Source organism: Mobula birostris, chromosome 15 (assembly GCF_030028105.1).
Source record: "Mobula birostris isolate sMobBir1 chromosome 15, sMobBir1.hap1, whole genome shotgun sequence".
In the NCBI taxonomy this organism is placed as follows: domain Eukaryota; kingdom Metazoa; phylum Chordata; class Chondrichthyes; order Myliobatiformes; family Myliobatidae; genus Mobula; species Mobula birostris.
Genome location: NC_092384.1, coordinates 77,861,669 through 77,888,618, shown reverse-complemented (window position 1 = coordinate 77,888,618; position 26,950 = coordinate 77,861,669). Strand labels below are relative to the sequence as shown.

The 26,950-nt window shown below is 43.8% G+C and overlaps 1 protein-coding gene across 3 annotated transcripts in view; it reads left to right on the top strand.

Annotated features, from left to right (window-relative positions):
- LOC140210734 (cadherin-11-like) overlaps positions 1-26,950 on the top strand; it is a 262,075-nt gene that overhangs the window by 99,849 nt on the left and 135,276 nt on the right. For all 3 annotated transcript variants that reach the window (XM_072279966.1, XM_072279964.1, XM_072279965.1), the window contains one exon: positions 26,131-26,525. In XM_072279966.1, the coding sequence (XP_072136067.1) occupies positions 26,298-26,525 (228 nt within the window). In that variant the 5' untranslated portion in view covers positions 26,131-26,297. The remainder of the gene's footprint in view (positions 1-26,130; positions 26,526-26,950) is intronic.

The window sequence follows — 26,950 nt, the reverse complement described above, 5'->3', positions numbered from 1 at the left end:
GTCTTAACAACATTCCTATTGTCCTATGATCAGCAGCAGGTTGAGCAGCCTCTGCCGGAGGAAAGGAATTGCCTATGCTTTAGGTCGATATCCCACCCTATTATTATCTGCTCAGATTGGTCACTGTTGGTAGGATTGCACTGTATCAGATTGTTTGCAGGAATGTGGCAAGTGTGCATGTGTCTGTTAGATAGCGCGATGAATTGATTGGGCCTCTTACGTGTGCTAGTCCCTCTCTTCCTGCGCAGGCTTTTGAGTGTGCAGGCCTTTCGTCTCGGTGTGGCCGGTTCATCGCTCCCATGCTATAAGTTGCCCTGCGTGTACCATTACTGACAAATGAATTAGTAAAAATGTTTAACCATACTACCCTGTTGTCACGCTTGCTCCATGTATACATGACAGGAATCTTGCTAAGCATAAATTGTCCACCTCAAACATTATTCTATTGGCTACAAAGCATATTGGGAAGTCACACAAGGACTGTAAATGCATTCTGGGACAAGGCCATACCGAATCCCTATCTCAGGGACAATATAACATGGACAAAAGTATTGAGAAAATATTAATTGGAGATAGATAAATACATAACACAATTCTGGATTTTAATCTCATCATTATGGTTTCCAGGAGCTAAATACATCTTCCATCTTCCAGGCCATGATCTCTTCTCACTCTACCATTGGCCAAGAGGTACAAAAGATTTAGGACCCACACCGCCAGGCTCAAGAGCAGTTGTTACCCTACACTCATCAAACTGTTGAATCAGGTGGATAACTTCACTCACCCCAATACTGAATTGATTATACAACCTACAGACTCATTATCAAGAACTCTACGATTCTTGTTTCCAGTATTATTTGTTTGTCTGTTTGTTTGTTTGCACAGTTTGCGTTCTTTTGCACATTGTTTGCCTGTCAGACTTTGTGTGTATTTATTTCATTGATTCTATTGTATTCCTTTGTTTTCCTGCAAGAAATTAATCTCAAGGTAGTACATGATGACATATATGTACTTAGATAATAAATTTACTTTGCACTTTGAAATATGGTAACATCTAAAAACAAAAGATTCTGTAGTTGCTAGAAATCCAGAGTAATGTAACACACACAAAATGCTGGAGGAACTCAGCAGGTCAGGCAACATTTCTGGAGGTGAATAAACAGTTGACAGTTTGGGCAGTCTCTTCATCAGGACTATATGACAATATATATGTGCTTTGATAATAACTTTACTTTGAATTTTGACTTTGACAAAGGTTGCAATCTGTTGTCAAGAAGGGAATGAACAAAGATTTTTACCTCAACACCTCCCACTTCCATCCCTGTCGACTTGCTTTCCAACAATCTGCTTCACCAGTGACTGGGATTATTTTAGGCTTGAATTTGAATCTCATTCCTTGTGACTGAGGAAATAAATTAACTAGCAAGGGAGGTTTAACAACAGAGTGTTTAAAGCATCTCATGAAGTTACTGGAAAAGCATGCACAGACAAATACAGATAGAAGAGAGCTGCTGGACTTGATCAATGTCATCGAATGTCTATCTCGTTAACTTGTAGTCACTGGAGAAGAAAATGACATTGCACTGGTTTGTACTCTTTACATTTTCTTCTCTCAATGAGTGAGCGCTTTTTGTTTACACACTTTTTCTCTGCTCTCTTCTGCAGTCGACTGTTGTATGCATTGGGTATGATCCACTTTGAGATATAACACCTCTCCACAACTAGTATACAGGGACTGCTGTCTGTACTAATGGCTTTGACCAACTCTACCCAGCAAACTCCCATTTCCGGTGGCTTGCTTGATGAACACTTCCTTCTCCCCCATTTTCCAATATTTCTCACATCAATAAATATTTTTTAAACAGAAATGTGAGGGAAATAACAATTAAATTGGGTTTATTATCACTGCCAAATGTCATGAAATTTGTTGTCTTGTGACAGCAGTACAGTGCAGTACATAAAAAATAACTCTTAAGCTACAAAACTTTAAAGTGCACAAGATGTATAAAAAGATAGTGCTCATAGACCTTTCAGAAATATGAAACAGTACAAGCTGTTCCTGAATCATTTAGTATAGTTCTTCAGGCTTCTGTACCTCCTCCTTAATGGTAGTAATGCGAAGAGGGCATGTCCCAGACGATGAGGGGTTTTGATAATAGATGCTGCCTTCTTGAGGCATGGCCTCTTGGAGATGCCCTGAATGGCAGGGAGGGTTGTGCCTGTGATGGAGCTGGCCCTGTCTCTAACCCTCTACAGCCTCTTGCGATCCAGTGCACCACAGCCTCCCTACCGGAGGATGAGTCAGAGCGCTGTCACCCCTGTAGATCTGTAGAAGTTTGCAAGAGTCTTTGGTGACATATCAAAGGCGAACATGGACATCAGGCTATCCCGGCTGCCAGCCTTCTTAATTCATTTTCACATTCTCACACCAACTGCTTTGCCCTTGGCCTCCTCCACTGCTTCAGCTGTGCCCTCTGGCTCTTGGTTCCCTAACCTGTGATGAAGAACAAGCACATTCATCTTATCTGAGCCTCTCATGATTCTATGCATGTCTAGAGGATCTGTGCTAAGTATCTTGCACACTAATGAATAAAGTCACAACTTGCTCAGCCTCTCTTTGTAACTCAGTATCTCAAGTCCTGATTGTCATAAATTTTCTTGGCATTCTTTCCTGTTTAATACCCTTTCTCCTGTGACCAAAATTGAACACAATATTCCAAATGCTAATACGAGGCATTTAAGGTGATTGGAGGAATGTATGGCGGGGGGAGGGGGAAGGAAATGTGTCAGAGGAAATTTTGTACATGCAGAGTGGTGAATGCCTATAATGCTAAGGTTGGTGTTAGAGGTGGAAACATCGGGACATTTGAGAAACTCTTAGAGAGGCACAAGAATGAAAAAATTGGAAGACTTTATAGGAGAGAAAGATTGGATTGATCTTAGAGTAGGTTAAAAGGCATGCACAACATCATGGGCCGATGGGACTGTACTGCAGTGTGTTACATTCTAAACGTGGCCTGACTAGCGTCTTGTACAGCTTCAACATAACATCCCAACGTCTATTTTTAGTGCTCTGACTGATGAGGGCCAGTGTGCCAAAAGTTTTCTTCACCTCCCTGCCACCCTGATATTTGTGAGGAGACTTGGGTCTCCCACGGCAACAACTCCTGCTGCCTTCAATAGTTCGGATGACAATGGCAAAAGGATCACTTTGTTCGATGCTGCGTAATCAGAGTGTGATGAAGTTGAGTTTGTTCCTCCTTAATGCCTTAGTTCTGTGCAATGATTCCATTTCCCCCTTGTCCATCAAGATTCAAGACAATCTGAGATTCAGCACCTTATCCTCTCTCCTGATCCTTCAGCCTATGTATGGCACAGAGGAAATGATCAGATAGTGACCACAATGCACTGAGGTAACTATCTCATCTATCAAAGTCTTTATTTATTTTATTTAGCAATACAGCGCAGAGTGGGCCCTTCTGGGTCTATGAGCCGACCCGCTCCAGCAACACCTGACAACACCAACTTAACCCTAACTGGACAATTTACAATGGCCAATTAACCTATCCAGTACGTCTTTGGACTGTCAGAGGAAACCGGAGCACCCAAAGGAAACCCACCCATTCCATGGGGAGGACGTACAGAGATTCCTTACAGAGGATGGTGGAATTGTACTCTGAACTCTGAGCTGTAATAATGACGCTAACTACGGCAGCACCCAGATTTACATCAGGAATAGACTTAGAACAAAGAACAGTACAGCACAGTATAAGTCCTACAGCCTACAATGATATCCTGACCTTTTAACCTATTCCCAAGTCCAATTTAACCCTTCCTTCCTGTATAGCCCTCCGCTTTTCTTTCATCCATGTACCTATCTAAGAGCTTCTTAATGCCTCTAATGTATAGAACAGTACAGCACAGTATAAGCCCTTCGGTCCACAATGTGGTGCTGACACTTTAACTTACTCTGAGACGAATCTAACTCTTCCCTCTCCCATAGTCCTCCATTTTTAAAAATTCCTGTGCCTATTTAAGAGTCTATCATTTTTTAAATTTATCAATACATCATGTAACAGGCCTTTCCGGCTCCTGAGACCGCACTGCCCAGTTACACCCATGCCACCAATGAACCTACTAACCCGTACGTCTTTGGTACCTGGGGGAAACTGGAGCACCCAGAGGAAGCTCATTTGGATGTGGGGGTGGGGGTGGTGGAAGTGCAAAATTCTCGCAGACAGCAGCAGGATTTGAACCTGGATCCCTGATGCTGTAATAATGTTATGCTAATCACTATGATATCATTGCGTTCCTGCATCTCCCTTTGCAAGCATCCACACACCCACCACTCTCCCTGTAAAAATCCTACCTCTGGCATCCCCTCTATACTTTCCCCCAATCAGCTTAAAATTATGCCCTTTTGTGTTGGCCATTGCTACCCCACCCTGGGAAGAAGACGTGGCTGCCCACTCAATCTATGCGTCGTATCATCTTATTTACCATAAATCAAAGCACCTCTCATCCTCCCTTGCCCAGAAAGAAAATCACTAGCTTGCTCAACCTATCCTCATAAGAATACCTCTACAAATTGAAATATCTGACCCAGCAGATGATAATGTGAATTTCATTCAGAGCCGGTTGTAGTTTCTTTACGCAAACACGAGGAAATCTGCAGGTGCTGGAAATTCAAGCAACACTCACAAAGTGCTGGTGGAATGCCGTAGGCCAGACAGCATCCATAGGAAGAAACACAGTCGACGTTTCGGACCGAGACCCTTCATCAGGACCCTTTGAGACGCGTCGTCCTGACGAAGGGTCTCGGCCCGAAATGTCGACTGTGCTTCTTCCTATGGATGCTGTCTGGCCAGCTGCGTTCCACCAGCATTTTGTGTGTGTTGCTTGTATTTTCTTTATTTCTCTCTCTCATTCTCAGACAGTACTGATGTTGGTCAATACCATGTCGACATTGACAGATGGATGAGGTGCCTGACTGGGTTCCCTTGGCTGCTGCCAACTCTGGTTTATCTGTAGTTTGTACTAGCCAGTGGCTCTGGCTAGTCAAACTGGACCTGTCACTCATGGCTCTGAAGCTACAAAACAGAGATGGTTCAGACAGCTGCATCAGCTTTCAGGTGGCTCAACGTCAAGAAGAACACCATTATCATTCTTCTTAAGGCCGTTAAATCTCACAGCTGCTCACCCTTACGACGGTGATGGACTCGGTGAAAATGTGTTCGCTTGTTTGTTTTATCAGGCAGGTTTACACTTGGTTGGCGGGGGAAGCAAGCCATTCAGTCCATGGTACGTGCTGTACCTAGCGCTTTTCTCAATCCTTCCACGTTGCTCTGTGTTGCCTTGTCAGTAAGATATTCCATCCTTTCAGCACGGTAGTGAAATGCTTTACTGAACCAGGCTTCAGACTTCACTGCTGTCTGTAAGGAGTTATTACATTTTAGTTCTATGTAATAATTAATATTGACCTCTGGAGACTGGGTGACCTAGAACACCGTAGCACAGTACAGACCTTCTGGACCATGATGCTGTTCTCATATTTTAACCTGTCTTGGTGGAAAACATTTTAACATGATGATGACAAAACACTTGTGTGGGAGAGTTTTTAAAGTGGAGGAGCCATTATACTGGGGCAGTTCCACTCTCTCGACCTCAGAAGTCCGGGTCCAGTGGCAGGAACAAGCATTACAACTGGGGTTTTCCTTGGTTGCAGTGGATGACCATGTCTTCTTTTGTGCCATATTAGGCCCTTGGCTCTGCTTGAAGCGTTGTAGAACCGCCTTCCCGTCCATTGGATCTCACTATAGATCTCTCTGCCCTGTCCACCAGCGCTGACTTCACACACTCAGACAGGCATGTCCCTACCTCACTGGGCTATGAGGCCCTGGTTTATCCTGCCTGTCGAAGTGGTGAAACGGGGGCGTGGCCACAGTTGCATGCAAACAGTTACTCGGAGCCACAGGCGAGAGCTGAGCGTCCAGTGAAGAGCAAAGATGATTGAGCTGCCCCTTCACCAGAGGTGCTTCCCTTCCTGGGATACCCCATACACCTCTCGCAATCAATTGAATTCTTCTCTCCTTCATAGCCCTCCAGTTTTCTGTCCTCCATATTCTATACTCTAACCTATTAATCTCTTCCTTAAACTTAGCCAATGACTAAGCCACCAGCCATCTGTGGTAATGAATTCCACAGATTCACCACCTTCTAGCTGAAGAGATTCCTCCTTGTCTCAGGTTTAAAGGGGTGCCCCTCTCTTCTGAGGCCAGTCGCTTTGATCCTAGTCCCTCCTAATGAAGGATGCGCCCTCTCCACGTCAACTGTGTTCACACAGATGACATTCTGACAGTACAGACAGGAGAAAGATGCCGATTCCCCAGTTACACTGATCATAGAACATAGAAGTTTACCTTCGGCCCACTGTATGTTTTGCTGACGATGTAACCTACTCTAGAAACTGCCTAGAATTTCCCTACCGCATAACCCTCTATTTTTCTAATCTCTATGTACCTCTCTAAGAGGCTGTTAAAAGACCCTATCATATCCACTTCCACCACCGCTACCAGCAGCGCATTCCACGTACCCACCACACTCTGTGTGGAAAAATTTACCCCTGACATCCCTTCTGTACCTACTCCAAGCATCTTAAAATTCTGCCCTCTCGTGCTTGCCATTTCAGCCCTGGGAAACAGCCTCTGACTATCCTCATGTTCAGTGCCCCTCATCATCTTAAACACCTCTATCAGGTCACCTCTCATCCTCCATCGCTCCAAGGAGAAAAGGCCAAGTACACTCAACCTTTTCTTATAAGGTACTCCCTCCGATCCAGGCATTATCCTTGTAAATCTCTCTGCACTCTCTCTATAGTATCCACATCCAACCGTAGTGAGGTGGGTAATCATTGGGTAACTCTTAAGCAGCAAGAGACCTGATTGGCTCTGTCCCCCTTCACCTATAGAATGAGATGCCCAGAGGCAGAACACTGACTCAGCTATCAGAGCTGCTGCTCTCCCCTCTGGAGAACCAGCTTTGATCCTGACCGCTATGTGGAGTTTGCATGTTCTCCCTGGGTCTGCGGGGGCTTCCTCCAGGAAATCTGGTTATTACCTCATCCAGGTAATTCGGACTCCCCAACTATCGGAAACATTATTTCCACATCCACTCGATCTAGATGTTTCAATATTCAATAGATTTTAATGAGATCCTCATTCATTCTTCCAAACTCCAGTGAGTACAGGCCCAGAGCCATCAAGCACTCCTCATATGTTAACCTTTTCATTCCTTTCAATCACTCTGAGTCCCAAGATAATAGTCTGAAAATGACAAGAATGTGATAACCCAGAGATTCCAATTATTTAGGGGAGATGTTCTGTGTAAAACGGAGATGGTTTAATAAATTTCCAAGCGTCTGTAATGGAGTAAGTAAAGAGAAACTATTTTTGGAGTTAGTATTCAGGAAGACACAGATGCAAGGTTATTGGTTAAAAGAACCAGTATGTGGATATGGACAGTATATGTTAACACAGAAGGCTGTCAGAATTGCACTGTGCTGCCTGTAAGCAAATTCACTTGAACCTAAATAAAGAAATTGGATCAGCACTCAATCAGGAAATGTCTGTGGGGAAAGAGAACTGGAAAAGGGAACGATTTGTTTAACATCTAATGTAGAAACAAGCCTTCTCATGGTAACCTTTGAGCCCTGACTAATAAAGAACCTATCAACCTAAATATATCTGATGACTTGGTCTCCATAGCTGTCTGTGGCGATAAATTCCACAGATTCACCATCATCTGGCTAAAGAAATTCCTCCTCAGCTCTGTTCTAAAGGGATGTCCTTCTATTCTGAGCCTGTGTCCTCTGATTGTAGACTGCCCTTAAGGAAACTATTCTGACTTTAGTCTATTTTATCATACATCTCCAAGTATCTCAAAACCACATCCCAATGAGATCTCCCTTCATTCTTCTGAAGTTCGGTGTATACAGGCCCAGAGACATCAAAGGCAACTCATACATTAAGTCATTCCCAGGATCATTCTCCTGAGCCTCCTCTGCAACATTTCCAATACCAGCACATCCTTTCTTAGATATGGAGCCCAAAATTGCTCAAAGCACCCCACATGTGGTCCAACCAATCATGCATAAATCCTCAGCATTGCAAATGGCAGCTCAGTTGGTGTCCTTCTCTGTGGCATTGTGGAGCTCTCTCAAGACTTCCAGCCTCCACAGTGGGCAGGGAGAGAAGCCAAGTTGTAATAATCAGTCAGAAAAAACATATTCAAGAATCTTTCAGCATCAGTCCATCATCTCGCTCACTCATTACTCCAGAGAGTGAGCTGGGTGGGGAGTGGGAGCAGTCGGGCTCTGAAATAAGGGCTGCATTTGCGTCTAGAGCAGAGGCTGGGGTCGGCAGTGTCAGGGTTGAACGTGGGTGGGTCTGTGGACAACAAGTGTCCAGAGTGTTGGAATATCTTCTGTTCTCCTTAAGTTTACTGGGTTCACAGGAAAATCATTGTGCTGCTGTGTACCACGTTAAATAATTAGCCGTATAACTAAAATAATCAGTGGGGCAGCACAGTTCAAAGTTCAAAGGGAAGGTGAGATGTGTGGAGCAGGCTAAAAGGTCTTGTAACACTTAACGTTCAAAGTAACTTATTATCAAGGTACATACATGTCACCATATACAACCCTGAGATTCATTTCCTTGCAGGCTTTCACAATAAATACATAGAAACATAATACGATCAGTGTAAGACTGCACCCAACATGATGGCAAACAACCAGTGTGCAAAAGACAACAAAGAGAGAAAATAATAAGTAAGTAAGCAATAGATATCAAGAACAGTACATGAAGAGTTCTTGAAAGTGAGTCTACAGTTTGTTGGAACAGTTCAGTGATGGGCTGAGTGAAATTATCCTCCTCTGGTTCGAGAGCCTGAATGGTGAGGGGTAATAACTGTTCCCGGACCTGGTGGTGCAGATCTTGAGGCTCTTGCACCCTCTTCCTGATGGCAGCAATGAGCAGACAGCATGGTGGGGATCCTTGATGATGGATGCTGTTCTCCTGCGACAACACCTCATATAGATGTGTTCAACGGTGCGGGGGATTTTATCTCTGATGGACTGGACCATATCCATTACTTTTTGTAGGATTTTCTGTACCTTCTTCCTGATGGCAGAAGTGAAAAGAGGGCATGGCCTGGATAGTGGGAGTCCAGTAGAATAACAGTTAGTGCAATTCCCTAGAAGGGCAGGAGACCACCTTAAAGGAGAAAAAGGTTTGGGCAGTACATTCCAGGTGTGGCATGGGCTGTTTGAGCTCCAGATTTGGATGGAGTGGGGGGAGGAACATGTTGGGGCATGAGTAAGATTGAAACTGAAGGAGCCCAGTGAGTTACAAACTGAAGGGAGGTTTGGGAGGGCAAAGTGCTGTGCTTTACAATGCCTGTGATGACCAAAAGAGGTTGAATTTTCGCCATTGTCTGTGAGGATTTTGCATGTTCTCCTTGTGACTGCATGGGCTTCCGCCAGGTGCTCCAGTTTCCTCGCACATTCCAAAGATGTACAGGTTAGAGTCAGTAAGTTGTGCTGTCACCAGAAGTGTGGCTGTCCCCAGCACAATTCTCGAACTGTGATGGACAGTGACGCAAACAATGCATTTCATGCCTTTTCATGTTTCAAAAAAGTAAATATCGCTCTCTGTCTAATTACCTGTAAAGCCACCCCATATGTAGGGGTGTTATTAATGGTAACATCCAATAGGCAAGAAGATTTCTAATGAAGCACCACCAATGTCTGTGAGGGTGTTGGATTTTTTGAGATTTAATGCTTTGTTTGCTTGAATAGTGCTCATCAACTCCATCTGCCTGCGTTCTCTATTCCTGCCAATTTGCTTGTTACCGTTCCAGGGCAAGGTCGAGTCCAGAGTTTTGTGCCTTGCACAGTTGATCAGAGGGTCAATAGAAATGGCACTGATGTGGGTGAGTGTGTTAATACAATTTTCCTCACCTGACAGGCTGCCTTTGAGTAATTCAAAAGAAAAAGACTGATCGCTCTACTGCCTGCAGTATATTTAATTCTTTTAGTGGCTGGCGGTGTGGAGATCCGTCTCTACCAAAGGAGGGATAAGGCGCTCCTTCCCTCTGCTAGCCTGCAGATCATCGTTTGGCAAGGTCTAGCACCTGCTTAACCCCACCCCCCTCCCGATCAGGGCCACGTGAAACCATGGGAGCAGGTGGTGGAGGGTTGTAGGAGCAGCTGGTGCATATCACAAGTCCTGGTTATGTGGCCACTGATGCCAGGCAGACACTCTCTGAAGAGTATTGATAATGGCTGGGATCACCTGTGTTGTAAAGACACTGCCCAGAAGAAGGCAACGGCAAACTACTTCTGCAGAAAAAATTGCCAAGAACTGCCATGGTAATGGAAAGCCCATGATCACCCACATTATATGACACAGCACATAATGATGATTAAATGAATGAATCAGTAGATGTCACACAATGAATGGTAGGGCCCTGAGGGAGTTTTGAGGAGCAGAGGGACCTTGGTGTACAAGCCTATGGTTTCCTGAAGGTGGCAGCAAAGGGAGATAAGGCAGTGAAAGAGTTGTGAGAATGTTACCTTCATCAACCAAGGTGTGACGGAGAGCACTCAGTAAATATAATGTGTACAAGTGCATTTACACACACGCTCACACACACACACACACACACACACACACGCACACACATGCACACACATATACACACTCATACACAGTCACAAACACACACACACAGACAGACATTGCCTTCACATTCTGCTGTTGTGCATCAATGTCTTGCCCAGGATATTCTCAGAATGGGTCCCAATGGGTTGGCTTTATGGCACCTTTCCCACCGTACACTTAAGAATATTCCATTTCGTTATAATAGGGGTGTGTAAAAGTGCATATATTGTTTGTATATCATATTTAAGGTCGATGCTTCTGTTTATTTTGTAATATGATTGTAACTATATTGTCCGGAGCATCATATTCTGATGCTTGTGTAGACCGAAATGAACTTTGTGGGTAATTAAAGATAGGATGTCTTGACCCCTAAAAACAGGACAGATCGCCTTCAGTAGCAGAGAGGGAGAAGGAGGGGGAGGGGGGGTGGGAGAGAGGGAGGGGAGAGAGAGAGAGAGAGAGAGAGAGAGAGAGAGAGAGCAAGAGAGAGAGAGAGAGATATGCCAGGACTTCACACGGGACATTAGCATGTTGCTATAATTGTGTTTTCTGGTAGACATCTTTTTGTAAATATTGGCAATTTTCTTTTTGCTATTTTTGCTCATTTTTATTAGTTGCTTTTTTTTTGAGTCATCAAATATACACCCTTGCACAAAAGTGCTAAGTGACTCCAGCCATCTTTTTCTTCGGTCAAAACCCCACGTACATTAACACAAGATATATTGAAAAACCTTAATAGTGTGGATATGGGGACGGTGTTTCCATTAGTGGTTGAGTCCAAGACCAGAGGGCACAGCCTTAGAGTAGAATGACATCCCTTTAGAACAAAGAAGATGAGGAAACATTTCTTTAAGAAAAGGGTGGTGAACTTGTGGAATTAATTGCCACAGACAGCTGTGGATGCCAAACTATTGGGTATATCCGAAACAGAATTTGACAGTTTCCTGATTAGTCAGGGCCTCAAAGGTTATGGGGAAAAATCAGGAGAATGGGGTTGAATGGGATAATAAATTGGCCATGATGGAATGGCAGAGCAAATTCGATAGGCTAAATGGTCTAATTCTGCTCCCATGCCTTATGGTGAAATGTTATAGAACACTACAACAGTAAGGTTAAAAAATTTTGGGGGGGGGGGGCCATAGCCGGAGAGATGTTTTAATTACTAGTCATCACACGATCAGTAGGATGCAGGCTTTCAACACAAAACATCAATGGTTCCTTGTCCTGAAAAGATGCTGCTTGGACCAGAATTGCTCCAACAGGTTGGTTGTTACTGCAGATTCCAACACTTACTGCTCCTTCTATCTCCAGAGAAAGGAGTCAGATTCAGATTTATTTATGACGTGCACATTGAAAAATCCTATAACTCAGTGGCCTCTTTATTAGGTACACCTTTACACCTGCTTGCTAATGTAAATATCTAATCAACCAATCATATGGCAGTGACTTAGTGCATAAAAGCATGCAGACATCGTCAAAAGGCTCAGTTGTTGTTCAGACCAAACATCAGAACGGGGAAGAAATATGATCTGAGTGACTTTTACCGTGGAATATTTGTTGATGCCAGACAGGGTGGTCTGAGTATCTCAGAAACTGCTGATCTCACAGCAGTCTCTGGAGTTTACAGAGAAATAAATAAATAAAGGCATCCGTTAGTCTTGCAAGACCATGGATCTGCACCTGGAAAGTCTTCACTCTTCACTGGCAAGGGTATATGGAAGACAAGCAGTTGCCCATGCTGCAAGTCTACCCTCTCCACGACACCGATGTTGTCCAAGGGAAGGACATTAGGACTCATACAGAGTGTCATCGCAGAGCAATGTGTGATTAAGTGTCTTGCTCAAGGACACAACACGTTACCTTGGCTGGGGCTCTAACTCACGACCTTCAGATCGCTAGTTGAATGCCTTAAGCACTTGGCCACGTGCCCACACGAACAGAGGATGGTGCAAAGCAAACAAAAAGAAAAGATCCAGTGAGTGGCAGTTCTGTGGGTGAAAATGTCTTGTTAATGGGAGAGCTGAGAGGAGAATGGCCAGACTGGTTCAAACTGAGAGGAAGGCGACAGGAACTCAAATAATGACACCTTACAACAGTGGAGTGTAAAGGAACTTCTCTGAACATGCAACATATGGAACTTTGAAATGGATGGGCTACAGCAGCAGAACATACATTTAGTAACCACTTCATTAGTTACAGGAGGTATCCAGTAAAGTGGCCACTGAGGGTAGAGGGAAATCAACCACCCGAGGATGTGCAGGGGGCACAACACTGTGATTACACTGGAGAGAATGCAGATGGGATTGCCTGGGGTGTACTTAACAGTTATGAGGAGAGACTGGATGGATTGGCACAGTTTTCCTTGGGGCAGGAGAACCTGATAAAGTAATGCAATATACTGAGAGACATAGATAGGGCAGATAGTCAGAGACTTTGCCCCATTGTAGAGGGGTCTAAAACTAGAAGGCATTGGCTTAGAGTAAAGCAAAATAATATTAGAAGGGAGATGAGGAGGACATTTCACCCAAAGTTAGTTTGAATCTGGAACACACTATTGGGGCAAAGACTCTTGCAAAATTATAGAAGTATCTAGCTCCACACCTAAATTTCCAAGATTCCTGTACCTCCCCTCTGATGGCAGTGATGAGAAGAGGTCATATCCACGATGTGAAGCTTCTTAGTTACGGGTGCCGTTTCCTTGAGGCATCACCTCTTGAATATGTCCTTGATGGTGGGGAGGGGTTTGCAGGTGATGGAGCTCACTGTGTTTACAACCCTCTGCAGCCTCTTACGAATCTCTGCATCGGAGCTTTCATACCAGGCTGGGATTCAACCAGCCACCATACCTGTGTCTTCCATGCCAAACTGGATCTCCTCAGGCTCCTAGTGAAGTAGAGCAGAGGCAGGAAATGGCCATCATGACCTATTTTTAATCACAAAATGATTTTATCTGTTGGGGAATTGGTTCGGTATGGTTTGAGTTAGTAGCTAATAGCAGAGAGTGTAACACTTTACAGGGCTAGCTGTACGATTAGGGTTCAGTTACGCTGTGGCTGTAAGGAATTTGTATGTTCTCCCCATGGCAACACGTGTTTCCTCCAGGTGCTCTAGTTTCTTCCCACATTCCAAAGACATATGGGTTAGGGTTTGTAAGTTGTGGGCATGATTCCAGCTCAGCCTGGAATTGTTTTGGTCATTGATGCAAATGATGCATTTCACAGTACGTTTCAATGTTTTGATGTATATGTGACAAATAAAACTAATCTTTAATCTTTAATTTTTGTATGGATCGCAATCGAACCCATACCCACCACTTACATTGGCAACTAGTTCCATACTCTCACCACACTGTGAGTGAAGAAGTTCCCCCTGATGTTCCCCTTAAATATTTAATCCTTCACCCGTGGTTCTAAACTCATCTAACCTCAGAGGAAAAAACCTGTTTGCATTCACCCTATCCATACCACTCATAATTTTGTACATCTCTTGTCAAATCTCCCCCCCATTCTCTGACACTCCTAACCTATTCAACCTTTCACTGTCACACAGGTCCTCAGTTTCTGCAACATCCTTGTAAATTTTCTCCGCTTCTTAGAACATGAGACAATTCAATGGCTTGCAAGCACAGCCATTGGAAAGCTGGATAATATAATTATTTTCAAGAAATTTCCCTAAATCCATATAGGAAATTGAGAATGATATATCAAACACAAACATTCCAATCACGCACCATCTTAAAAAAAGCTTTAGTCTGTTTATTAACCAAACACGGGCTTGTCTAAATTCTCCTTTCACAAACTCTGATTAACGGTTGGCAGTGTTTACATTTAAGCTCCATTTCATATTACTCTTTTCCTGTAATAACAATAGTCCTTCGTTCTTTCCTTGACCCTTCTAGGGGTTTTATTTTTCCAGCACTCGGCAATTTCGTGGGTTGTTTGGCTTAACATTTTTTCTGTGTTTATCACCCTTGTGTTAGGCAATTTCTTTTGATGCGCTGGGGGTTTGATGTTTTTCCTTGAATGGGTTCCATGCTTTTCCTTGTTTCGTGGATGCCTGTGGGAAGACAAATCTCAGGCTTGTATGCAGCACACATACTTTGACAATAAATACCTTTTGAATCTTTTGGACCCTGGTGAGGCCCGTGGTAGCGTAATGGTTTAGCTGATCACTTTAAAGCGATGGTTTCATTCTCCACTTTCCTTCCATATTCTAAAGCCATGTGGTTAGGGTTAGGGTTAATAAGTTCGGGCCGTGCTACATTGGCACCAGACACATGACGACACCTGGGGCTGCCCCCAGCACATCCTTTGACTCTGTTGGTTGTTAATATAAACATTACATTTCACTGTGTGTTTCAAAGTTTTGATGTACAGTAGATGTGACAAATAAAGCTGATCTTTCTTGATTCTCTAGAAGATCAAGATCTTTCTCCTCAGCTCCAATTCCATACACAACCCCCAGATTCCCTGATAAATTGGTAACTTAGTAAATTGGTTTATTATGTCACAGGTACCAAGGTTCAGTGAAAAACTTTGCTTTGCATGGCATCGACACAAGTGTTTTGGGGTAGTATGAGGGTAATAATGGAATACAGAATAAAGTGTTACAATTACAGAGAAAGTGCAGTGCAGGCAGGCAATAAGGTGAAAGGCCATAGTCAAAGTTCAAAGTTCAAATAAAATTATTATCAAAGTACATACACATACAGTCCTGTGGTGCTTTTTTTCCTGCAGGCGTACTCAGCAAACCTTTAGAATAGTAACTGTAAGCAGGATCAACGAAAGAGTAGGAACATAGAAGACAACATGGGAAGCATCCTTTCCACATCTACTCTGTCTAGACCTTTCAACATTTGAAAAGTTTCATTGAGATGAAAAAAGATAAAGAGATAAATTTGATAGATTATGAAGTCAAGAGTCCATCTTATCATACTAGGGAACTTTTCAATAGTTTTGTAACAATGGGGTAGAAGCTGTTTTTGAGCCTGTGTACTTGTAGGCTTTTGTATCTTCTGCCTGATGGGAGAGGGGAGAGAAGAGATTGTCCCTTTGTGCACAGGATATCTTTGTCTATCAGAAGAAAAACTAAAAGTAAACATAAAATATGCATGTTTTACAAGAAAGAGTACAATTTAAACAAAAAAGTCAAATCTCTTGTGCTGTCAAGTGATCAAAGTTGTCACAGTATTGCTATACTGAGCAACACTATAGTGAATTGTGAGTTAAGCAAGTTGCTTTAAGAGCCAAATAGTTGAAAGGAAGTTACTTTTCTTGAACTTGATGGTGTGGAACTTCGGGCTTCTGTAGCTCCTGCCCAGTGGTAGTTGTGAAAAGATGTTACGGCTGGGATTGGTGGGCAATCTTTGATGATGGACTTCCTGAGGGAGTGCATCATGTAGATACTGCTGATGCTGCGGGGGGAGGGGGCAATGTGCTAGTGATATAATGGTAACAGAATCCACTACTTCTTCTTGCACTCCTGTGTGTTTGAATTGCTGTACCAGACCATGATACAACCAGTCAGATTCCTCCACTGAAATTTCTAACTTGCCAACAGGATATCTTTGTTTTCTGCCTTCATGCCTCAGAGGAATACATAGAATTCCAGCTCATATTAAAATAAAAAGAGTAATATGAAGAATTAAGAGGGAATTATCATTTTCCAACATAATCCATGGAGATTAACTGAACATATATCTGCAGGCAGTAAGTCTATTTCTTATGGAAGAAAATTGAATTTTTCCTTGTTTTTTTATTAATATCCTCTGAACAGTACATCACATATTAGTCTTGGAGACAGCCCCATTTGCATATATATATGAATCTGACTCCCCGTGGGATGTGTCTGCACAAAGGTGCAGCGAGGATAGCGAAAGAAATCAATAACTGCTAAAGCACCTGCAGACGTTGTCTAAATTGTGATTCCACTTCGAGAAGCAATTAGTCGTCCATCTTCAATTAGCGGGCACCTTTTGTTAAAACAATTACAAGAGGGAAGTCAATATTATTTCACTTAAAAGTTCTCCATTTTCGCTCGCAGATGCCGATATATTGGACAGCGAGAGCTGGCGTTGTATGAGACTTGCATAATTCATGAGCAGTTATGGTGGTTGCAGGTGTGAGTGTGTGATTTGAGAGTCTAAATTAATAAATATCATTACTAGAGTACACGCCAAACCGTGACCTATCTGCAACCTGTGTCCTTTTAATACATTTACCCATCCTGTCCGGACTTGTTGTATAATCACTGAAAGGAAATTAGTAGTTATATAGAATACATGTGGTAACTGATTCAATATCAAACCCTGACCCTGAATTTCCCTCAGAGAATCACCACAGGTGGATATAGGAACTGCTTCAAATAAATTCACAAAAATAGAATGGAGACATAGGCAGTTATTTATTTCTGAGTAGCTCAGTTCTAGACTAAAGTGACATTTATCCATCATATTATTCTCATCATCATCGTGTCCCAGCTCTGGGAATGAAGGGCACCATAGTAGCGTAGCGGTTAGCATGACGTTTTTACAGCTTGAGGCGTTCTGGAGTTCAGAGTTCAATTCCCATGCCCTCTGTAAGAAAGTCTGCATGTTCTTCTTGTGACCGTGTGGGTTTCCTTTGGGTGCTCTCATTTCCAAAGACATACCTGTTACTAGGTTAAACTTTATACTTTATACTTTATTGTCGCCAAACAATTGGTACTAGAACGTACAACCATCACAGCGATATTTGATTCTGCGCTTCACACTCCCTGGATTACAAATATTAAATTTTAAAAATATTAAAAATAGTTAAAATTAGTAAATATTAAAAATTTAAATTATAAGTCATAAATAGAAAATTGAAAAATGAGAAGTAAGGTAGTGCAAAAAAAACGAGAGGCAGGTCCGGATATTTGGAGGGTACGGCCCAGATCCGGGTCAAGATCCGTTCAGCAGTCTTATCACAGTTGGAAAGAAGCTGTTCCCAAATCTGGCTGTATGAGTCTTCAAGCTCCTGAACCTTCTCCCGGAGGGAAGAGGGATGAAAAGTTTGTTGGCTGGGTGGGTCATGTCCTTGATTATCCTGGCAGCACTGCTCTGACAGCGTGCGGTGTAAAGTGAGTCCACGGACGGCAGATTGGTTTGTGTGATGTGCTGCGCCGTGTTCATAATCTTCTGCAGCTTCTTTCGCTCTTGGACAGGACAACTTCCATACCAGGTTGTGATGCACCCTAGAAGAATGCTTTCTATGGTGCACCTATAAAAATTAGTGGGGGTTTTAGGGGACAGGCCAAATTTCTTTAGTTTTCCCAGGAAGTAAAGGTGCTGGTGGGCCTTCTTGACAGTGAACTCTGCTTAATTGGTCATTGTAAATTGCCTTATGTTTAGGCTGGGGTTAAATAGGTGGGTTACTGGGCAGTATGGCTCGTTGGGCTGAAAGGGTCTGTTCCGCACTATTTCTAAATAAATAAATTCCTTACCTAACAGCAGTCTCCTTGCATTGGGAATGTTTGATGGGGAGTGTAGAGAAAGCCTTAATCTGGTTCTAACATGTGCTTGCCCCTTCTCTGGGAGTGTGTGACGGTAACTTTATTCCGGCTGCCCCTGCTCTGGGAATGTTTGATGGTGTTGGAACAGTGTAAAATTGTTATTTTCTGGTAGTTTAATCTTTCCTATGCTTGCTTGTATTTTTATATAAACATCTATATACACATCATAATTCAGTGAATTTTCCAGTAATTGTTGAATACCACCATTCAGTCATGGTTGATGCTTTTTTCCCTTCCGCACCCTTCTCCCCATAACCTTTGATGTTGTGTCTAACCAAGAACTGATCAAGCTCTGCCTTAAATACACCCAACAACCTGGCCTCCACAGCTGCTTGTGGTAATGAATTCCACAAATTCACCACCATCTGGCTGAAGAAATTTCTTCACATCTCCGTTTTAAATGGATGCCCCTCTATCCTGAAGCCGTGCCCGCTTGTCTAGACTCCTCCACCATGGGAAATATCCTTTCCACATCTACTGTGTCTAGGCCTTTCAACATTCCAAAGGTTTCAATGGGATTCACCCCTTTCATGGGTTAATTGCTATTTTCCTTTATTCTCAGCTAGTTTCTGTATAAGAGAACTATGCCATTTTTAGTCTTTCTTTTTAAAATTTCTTTCAAATCAAATCAAAATCAATCAAATCAACTCAAGTTTAATTATGAGTCAAACCACACAATAATACAGCTGAATGACACAGTGTTCCTCTGGGGCTGAGGTACAAAAACATACAGGCACATTCAAAATAGTGAGAAAGTAAAAAAGAACATAGTTATGCAAGAAAACACATTATTAGTACAAGACTCTGAGTGGCATCCTGTAAGTTAATGGTTTCCAGCAGTCTAGCCCATAACTCCATGGATCGACAGGAGAGGCCACCCCTAACGGAGCATGGACACCACGCTGCCCCACCTCCAGCATCTCCTCACCTGGACTGCAGCAGCAGGCAAGCCCACGGCTTGAGGCCTAGTCCTCGCTGCCACCAAGAACCAAGGTGACGCTGCTCCTCACCTCCTGCCTCACAACCAAACAGGGGAAACAGGCCTGCGGTAATCAATGTCCAACAGGGTCTCGCGATCGCAAAAGACGTGTTCAAGGCTGTCACTCATGGTCTTAGTGCGTGCTGCCTTCGCTCTCCAACTCTGGTGCCTTTGAGTAACATCACTCTTCGTTCTTGTAACACTTAATAAAACGGCTGAAAGCAAAGAATTTTATGTCTCATTATTGACTTCTGAGGAACCTCTGGATCACAAAATCAGCAAATCCAAAATTACCTGGCTTTAATGTATGCTGTCTCATCTCTTGGGAATGTATGACTGAATAGTGTAAAGGGAATTTTAACCCACGCGGTCTCTGTGCTGGGAATGTTTGATAGGACAGTGTGGAGGAAGTTTTGTCCCTGCTATAGGAATGTGTCAGATGTTAGGCTCAGAGCCATCTTGAAAATAAAAATTCCCATTGCTGTCGGTAAGGGGTTTGTACAGTCTTTTCATGACCATGTGGGATTCCTCTGGGTGGTCCAGTTTCTTCCTACATTGCAAAGATGTTAGGGTTAGTGTTAGGGTTAGTAAGTTGTAGGCATGCTATGTTAGTACCGGAAGCATGACGACATTTGCAGCTTCAGCCCCCCAGCACATCCTTGGACTATGTTGGCCATTGACACAAACACATTTCACTGTATGTTATGAAATTTCAATGTACGTGTGACACGGCTATTCAATATTCAATCTTTCTGCAAATTTAGCAATCCTTTTTTCCAGAGGGTGTGGTTACTAAGTCAGGTTCATGGGAAGTTTGAAGATGGTGGGACTTGAGGGAAACAGGGCAGAAGATGGGAGAATTATGGAGAAAATTCGAAGGTTAAGATGGTGAATTCGCTTTGCTCCTTTGCTCTGAACTTTAAGTGCTGTAAAGTTTATGTGACCAGGAAAAAGAAACGGGCAGGAAAAATTATTGCAGGAATTACACACGTCAGCTGTGGTGGCAGTACATCTAGGAGAAGGAAAACTGATCTGAAACTTTAGCTGCCTCGTGGCCGTACCCGCTCATGGGGAAGGCTTTGGGAGTAAATCCCGAGGGAAGGATGCGGAACTGGAGTCCCTAAGGCAGTCCTACGTTGAGTTCAACACTGACTGGCAACGCCTACAATGCCGCTGGTGTCAAACTGTGTTGGTCTCTGCCGTTGCTTTGGGTTCATCAGATGCGTGGAGAGGGGGAGCTTGCAGCATGGGGAACAGCTCGCTCTCCATATCGTGCTGCCCTGGGCTGAATACTGGCTTGCATATCAACTTCAACTTAGACAGCGAGAATGCAGCAGTCATGGTCGATTCCGACCAAGGGAGTGTCTCCTCTCTTACCGTGAATAAAGATGTACCCTCTTGTGTCTGGTGGAGATTACAGATACATTTCCAGAATCAGAACCAGAATCAGGTTTATTATCACCGGCATGTGACGTGAAATTTGTTAACTTAGCAGCAGCATTTCAATGCAATACATAATCTAGCAGAGAGAGAGAAAAATAATAATAATAATAAATAAAATAAAACATAATAAACAAGTACATCAATTACATATATTGAATAGATTATTAAAAAATGTGCAAAAACAGAAATACTGTATATTAAAAAAAGTGTCCAAAGATTCAATGTCCTTTTAGGAATTGGATGGCAGAGGGGAAGAAGCTGTTCCTGAATCACTGAGTGTGTGCCTTCAGGCTTCTGTACCTTCTACCTGATGGTAACAGTGAGAAAAGGACATGCCCTGGGTGCTGGAGGTCCTTAATAATGGATGCTGCCTTTCTGAGACACCGCTCCCTGAAGATGCCCTGGGTACTTTGTAGGCTAGTGCCCAAGATGGTGCTGACAAAATTTACAACCTTCTACAGCTTCTTTTGGTCCTGTGCAGTAGCCCCTCCAAACCAGACAGTGATGCAGCCTGTCAGAATGCTCTCCACAGTAACACTATAGAAGTTTTTGAGTGTATTTTTTGACATGCCAAATCGCTTCAAACTTCTCATGAAGTATAGCCGCTGTCTTGCCTTCTTTATGACTACATCAGTATGTTAGGACCAGGTTAGATCTTCAGAGATCTTGACACCCAGGAACTTGAAGCTGCTCACTCTCTCCACTTCTGATCCCTCTATGAGGATTGCTATGCGTTCCTTCGTCTTACCCTTCCTGAAGTCCACAATCAGCTCTTTTGTCTTACTGACGTTGAGTGCCAGGTTGTCGCTGCAGCACCACTCCAATAGTTGGCATATCTCACTCCTGTACACCCTCTCGTCATCACCTGAGATTCTACCGACAATGGTTGTATCGTCAGCAAATTTGTAGATGATATTTGAGCTATGCCTAGCTACACAGTCATGTGTATATAGAGAGTAGAGCAGTGGGCTAAGCACACACCCCTGAGGTGCGCCAGTGCGCCAATCAAAGTATTTGACAGTTCTTTGCGTGGCAACTAATGAGATTAAATAAGTAAGTTTATAAGGAAAAGGAAAAGTAAGAAAATATGAGAGAAAAACTAGTGAACTAAATTGATAATTTAGTTTATTATTGAGTTACAGTGAGAAACTTGACTTGCACACAGATCAATTCATTACAACAGTGCATTGAAAACAACCACAGAGTGCAGAATAATGTTTTGGAGTAAAGAGAAGATGCCGACAGTGTATCTGGCCATGACTGTACTTCGGAGTTTGCCTGATGTTCATTTCTTGCCCTTTTTATGTTGCAAAGTGGCTAGTGTTCAAAGTTAAATCATGAGCTGTCAGATACTTTAGGGTGTACCGTAGATGAACATTTATCAAGTATTTACAACCTTAGACCACCATTTAATAAACCTAAGCTATGTGAAACATTGAAATAAATGCACTGCTGAAAATGTCATGTTCACTGAAGATTAAATTTGCTACAACTTCCAGTGGTAGCAGCATCTGTGAGAGGAAGGGAGCTGTCGACATTCTGTGTTGAAAGCCTGAATCAGGACTGAAACGCAAAATGTTGGTGGAACTTAAGCAGATCAGGCTGTATGGATGGAAGGGAATAAACAGTCAAAGTTTCAAGCTTAGATCCTTTATCAGGACTGGAAAGGAAGGGGGCAGAAGCCAGAATAAGAAGGTGGGGGAGGGCAAGGAGTAGATGCTGGCTGAAGCTAGCAGGTGACAGGTGAGACCAGGTAAGCGAGAAGGTGAGGGATGGGAGAGGGAGGATGAACTGAGGATCTGGCAGGTGATAGGTGAAGGAGGTAAAGTGCTGAAGAAGAAGGAACCTGAGAGGAGAGCAGAGTGGACCATGGAAGAAAAGGAAGGAGTCTGGGAACCAGAAGGAGGTGATGGACAAGTGACAGGGGATCCAGAATGAGGAATGAAAAAAAAAAGAAGCGGGAGAAATGACCAAAAGTTGAAGAAATCGATGTTCATGCCAGAGCCTCAGATCAGAGGCTACCCAGACGGAATATGAGGTGTTGCTTCTCCAACCTGAGTTTGACCTTATCGTGATTGTAGAGAAGGCGACGGATTTTTCTGGATTGAGAGGGAGATGGGATGATCTCTTCTGTCCAGGATTTAGAGGGGTGAGAGGATAATCTCTTCTGTCCAGGACTGAGAGGGGTGAGGGGATAATCTCTTCTGTGCGGGACTGAGAGGGGTAAGAGGATAATCTCTTCTGTCCAGGACTGAGAGGGTGAGGGGATAATCTCTTCTGTCCAGGACTGAGAGGGGTGAGGGGATAATTTCTTCTGTTCTGGACTGAGAGGGGTGAGGGGATAATCTCTTCTGTCCAGGACTGAGAGGGGTGAGGGGATAATCTCTTCTGTGTGGGACTGAGAGGGGTGAGGGGAAAATCTCTTCTGTTCTGGACTAAGAGGGGTGAGGGGAGAATCTTTTCTGTTCCGGACTGAGAGGGGTGAGGGGAGAATCTCTTCTGTTCTGGACTGAGAGGGGTGAGGGGATAATCTCTTCTGTCCAGGACTGAGAGGGGTGAGGGGATAATCTCTTCTGTCCAGGACTGAGAGGGGTGAGGGGATAATCTCTTCTGTCCAGGACTGAGAGGGTGAGGGGATAATTTCTTCTGTTCTGGACTGAGAGGGGTGAGGGGATAATCTCTTCTGTCCAGGACTGAGAGGGGTGAGGGGATAATCTCTTCTGTGCGGGACTGAGAGGGGTGAGGGGAGAATCTTTTCTGCTCCGGACTGAGAGGGGTGAGGGGAGAATCTCTTCTGTTCTGGACTGAGAGGGGTGAGGGGATAATCTCTTCTGTCCAGGACTGAGAGGGGTGAGGGGAGAATCTCTTCTGTTCTGGACTGAGGGGTGAGGGGATAATCTCTTCTGTGCGGGACTGAGAGGGGTGAGGGGATAATCTCTTCTGTCTGGGACTGAGAGGGGTGAGGGGAGAATCTCTTCTGTTCTGGACTGAGAGGGGTGAGGGGAGAATCTCTTCTGTGCCGGACTGAGAGGGGTGAGGGAATAATCTCTTCTGTGCGGGACTGAGGGGGTGAGGGGATAATCTCTTCTGTGCGGGACTGAGAGGGGTGAGGGGATAATCTCTTCTGTGCGGGACTGAGAGGGGTGAGGGGATAATCATTTCTGTGCGGGACTGAGAGGGGTGAGGGGATAATCATTTCTGTGCGGGAATGAGAGGGGTGAGGGGATAATCTCTTCTGTGCGGGACTGAGAGGGGTGAGGGCAGAATCTCTTCTGTCCAGGACTGAAAGGGGTGAGGGGAGAATCTCTTCTGTCTGGGACTCAGAGGAGTGAGGGGAGAATCTCTTCTGTTCAGGAGTGAGAGGGAGAGGGAGAATTTATTCAGTTCTGGACTAAGAGGGGAGAGGGGAGAATCTCTTCGTTTCGGAACTAAGTGGGGAGGAGGAGAATCTCTTGGGTTTGAAACTGAGAGGTGAGAATCTCTTTTGTTTCAGACTGAGGGAGAAGAGGGGAGATAGCCAGTGTAAAGAGAAGCAGTGAGACAGGAGTCTGAGGTGAATGACGGACTGAGGAGTGGGTGTAAGATGATATATTGTCTCACTCCACATTAAAGACCATAGTTTCCTTCATCACAAGCACACACGTACTGTCAAAAAAGGCCAGCAGGGATGCTGCCTTTGTCATCTCACTACCAATTCAGCTGTAAAGTCCTTGAGACATGATTAATTTCACAAGCTCTACGCAACAGATTCAGTGTTTCTCTTCACACAGACGGGGCTGATACAGACAGCGAGATAAATGTGTTGGAGCATGCAGTGGAATACAAGTAGGCATCTCTCTCTGTGTCTCCCCCTCCCTCTCTCTCTCTCTGCCTCTGTCTCTGAATCCATCTCTGTCTCTGTCACTCGCTCTCTCCCTCTTTCTCTGTCCCTCACTCTCTCACACTCCCTCTCTCTTTCTTTCGCTCACTGTCCATCTCTCTCTTTCTCTACAAATATGGCGCAATTCGTCAGAGGTAAAGCCATCATTGAGCACATCAACACCGAGCGCTGTCACAGAAAAGCAGCATCCCCATCATCAGGGACACCCTCCACCCAGGCCCCACTCTCTTCTCACTGCTGCCATCAGGAGACTCAGTACCCCCAAAACCAGTTCTTATCCTTCAATTATCAGGCTCTTGAACCAGAGGGGATAACCTCACTCAGCTTCACTCACCCCATCACTATGGACTCCCACAACCTATGTACTCTTCATGAATGTTCTCAAAATTTATTGTTTATTTATCGTTATTTTCTTTTGTACTTGCACAGTTCATTGTCTTTTGCACGCTGATTGTTTGTCTGTCCTGCTGAGTCCTGTCTTTCATTGATACTATTGTGTTTCTTAGATTTACTGTGTATGCCTAAGTAAATGAATCTCAGGGTTGTATATGGTGACATATATGTACTTTGAAAATAAATTTACATTGAACATTGAACTTTGTACATCAAAACATACAATGAAATGCATCATTTCCTGAGGAGACTGAGGTCCTTTAACATCGGCCGGATGATGCTGAGGATGTTCTACGAGTCTGTGGTGGCCAGTGCGATCATGTTTGCTGTCGTGTGCTGGGGCAGCAGGCTGAGGGTAGCAGACACCAACAGAATCAACAAACTCATTCGTAAGGCCAGTGATGTTGTGGGAATGGAACTGGACTCTCTGATGGTGGTGTCTGAAAAGAGGATGCTGTCCAAGTTGCATGCCATCTTGGACAATGTCTCCCATCCACTACATAATGTACCAGTTGGGCACAGGAGTACATTCAGCCAGAGACTCATTCCTCCAAGATGCAGCACAGAGCGTCATAGGAAGTCATTCCTGCCTGCGGCCATCAAACTTTACAACTCCTCCCTTGGAGGGTCAGACACCCTGAGCCCATAGGCTGGTCCTGGACTTATTTCATAATTTACTGGCATAACTTACATATCACTATTTAACTACTTATGGTTCTATTACTATTTATTATTTATGGTGCAACTGTAACGAAAACCAATTTCCCCCGGGATCAATAAAGTATGACTATGACTATGACTATGACTATCATTTGCATTAACAGCCAACATAATCTAAGGATGTGGGTGGAAGCCAGAGACCCAGAGAAACCCACATGGTCAAAAGGAGGATGTAGAAACTCTTAATGGTTATCAGTTTATTGTAAAATGAATTGGGATGTTCTGTAGATAAATGAAAAAGCAAGTCTTTACTTATAAACTTGACCTCCATTTAGTAAATAACATAAAGTCCCTTTCCAATGCAAAAGCAACATCGGCCATCAGAATTGAACCTGTGTCTCTGGAATTGTGAGCTGGCAGCTCCCACAGCTGCACTGCCTGTATCTAAACAAATCATGAAAGATGAACTGTTCTTCCTTCGGGGAGGATTTAAAAATCTGATTTCTCTTTTTGTGCTGTTGCAGGTTGTAAAGTTACAGCACCCTGGCCTGTGGAGAGGAAATGAAGCACAGTGTCGTATCTCAATGAAGGAACTTTGGCAGTGAGTCTCCTGCTCTGGGCAGAAATAGGGCTGTTCAGCTGCTGTTGGAAGCCTGTGCCCGATCTGACAAGCCAAAAGTACCGCAACGAGATGGGGAGAGACTTCTACCTGCATCTTCTCCTGGCGTGTTTGAGCATTGCCCAATGGAGTCACTTCGCCCTTGCAAGAAATTCCACGGGCTCTCAGATGCCTGGTCAATCTCGACGTGGGATGGGTGTCAAAGGCCAAGTGCTTAACCGATCCAAGCGAGGCTGGGTGTGGAATCAATTCTTTGTGATAGAAGAGTACACAGGCCCAGATCCTGTGCTTGTGGGCAGGGTAAGTCTGCACCTCTCCCCTCCCAGATTATTTTTCAACACAATAACAATGTTATAGGAAGTCACATCCCGCACCCTGGACATTTTCCTTTCTTTCTTCTCCCATTGAGCAGAAGATACAAAAGCCTGAAAGAACATACCACCAGGCTCTAGGACATCTTCCAACGTACTGTAATAAGGGGTTTCCAACCTGGTCTCCACAGACCCCTCGATTAATGGTAGTGGCCCATGGCATAAAAAACGTTTGGGAACCCCTGTCCTAGGGGGTTCCTTCACATATTCTATGGTGTTCTAAGTTCTATATCAGTACGGCTATATACAGGCCCTTTAGCCCATGATCTTGCGCCAACTTTTTAACCTGTTCCAAGATTAATCTAACCTTTCCCTCCTACACACATTTACATTTTTCTTTCATAGCTGTGCCTA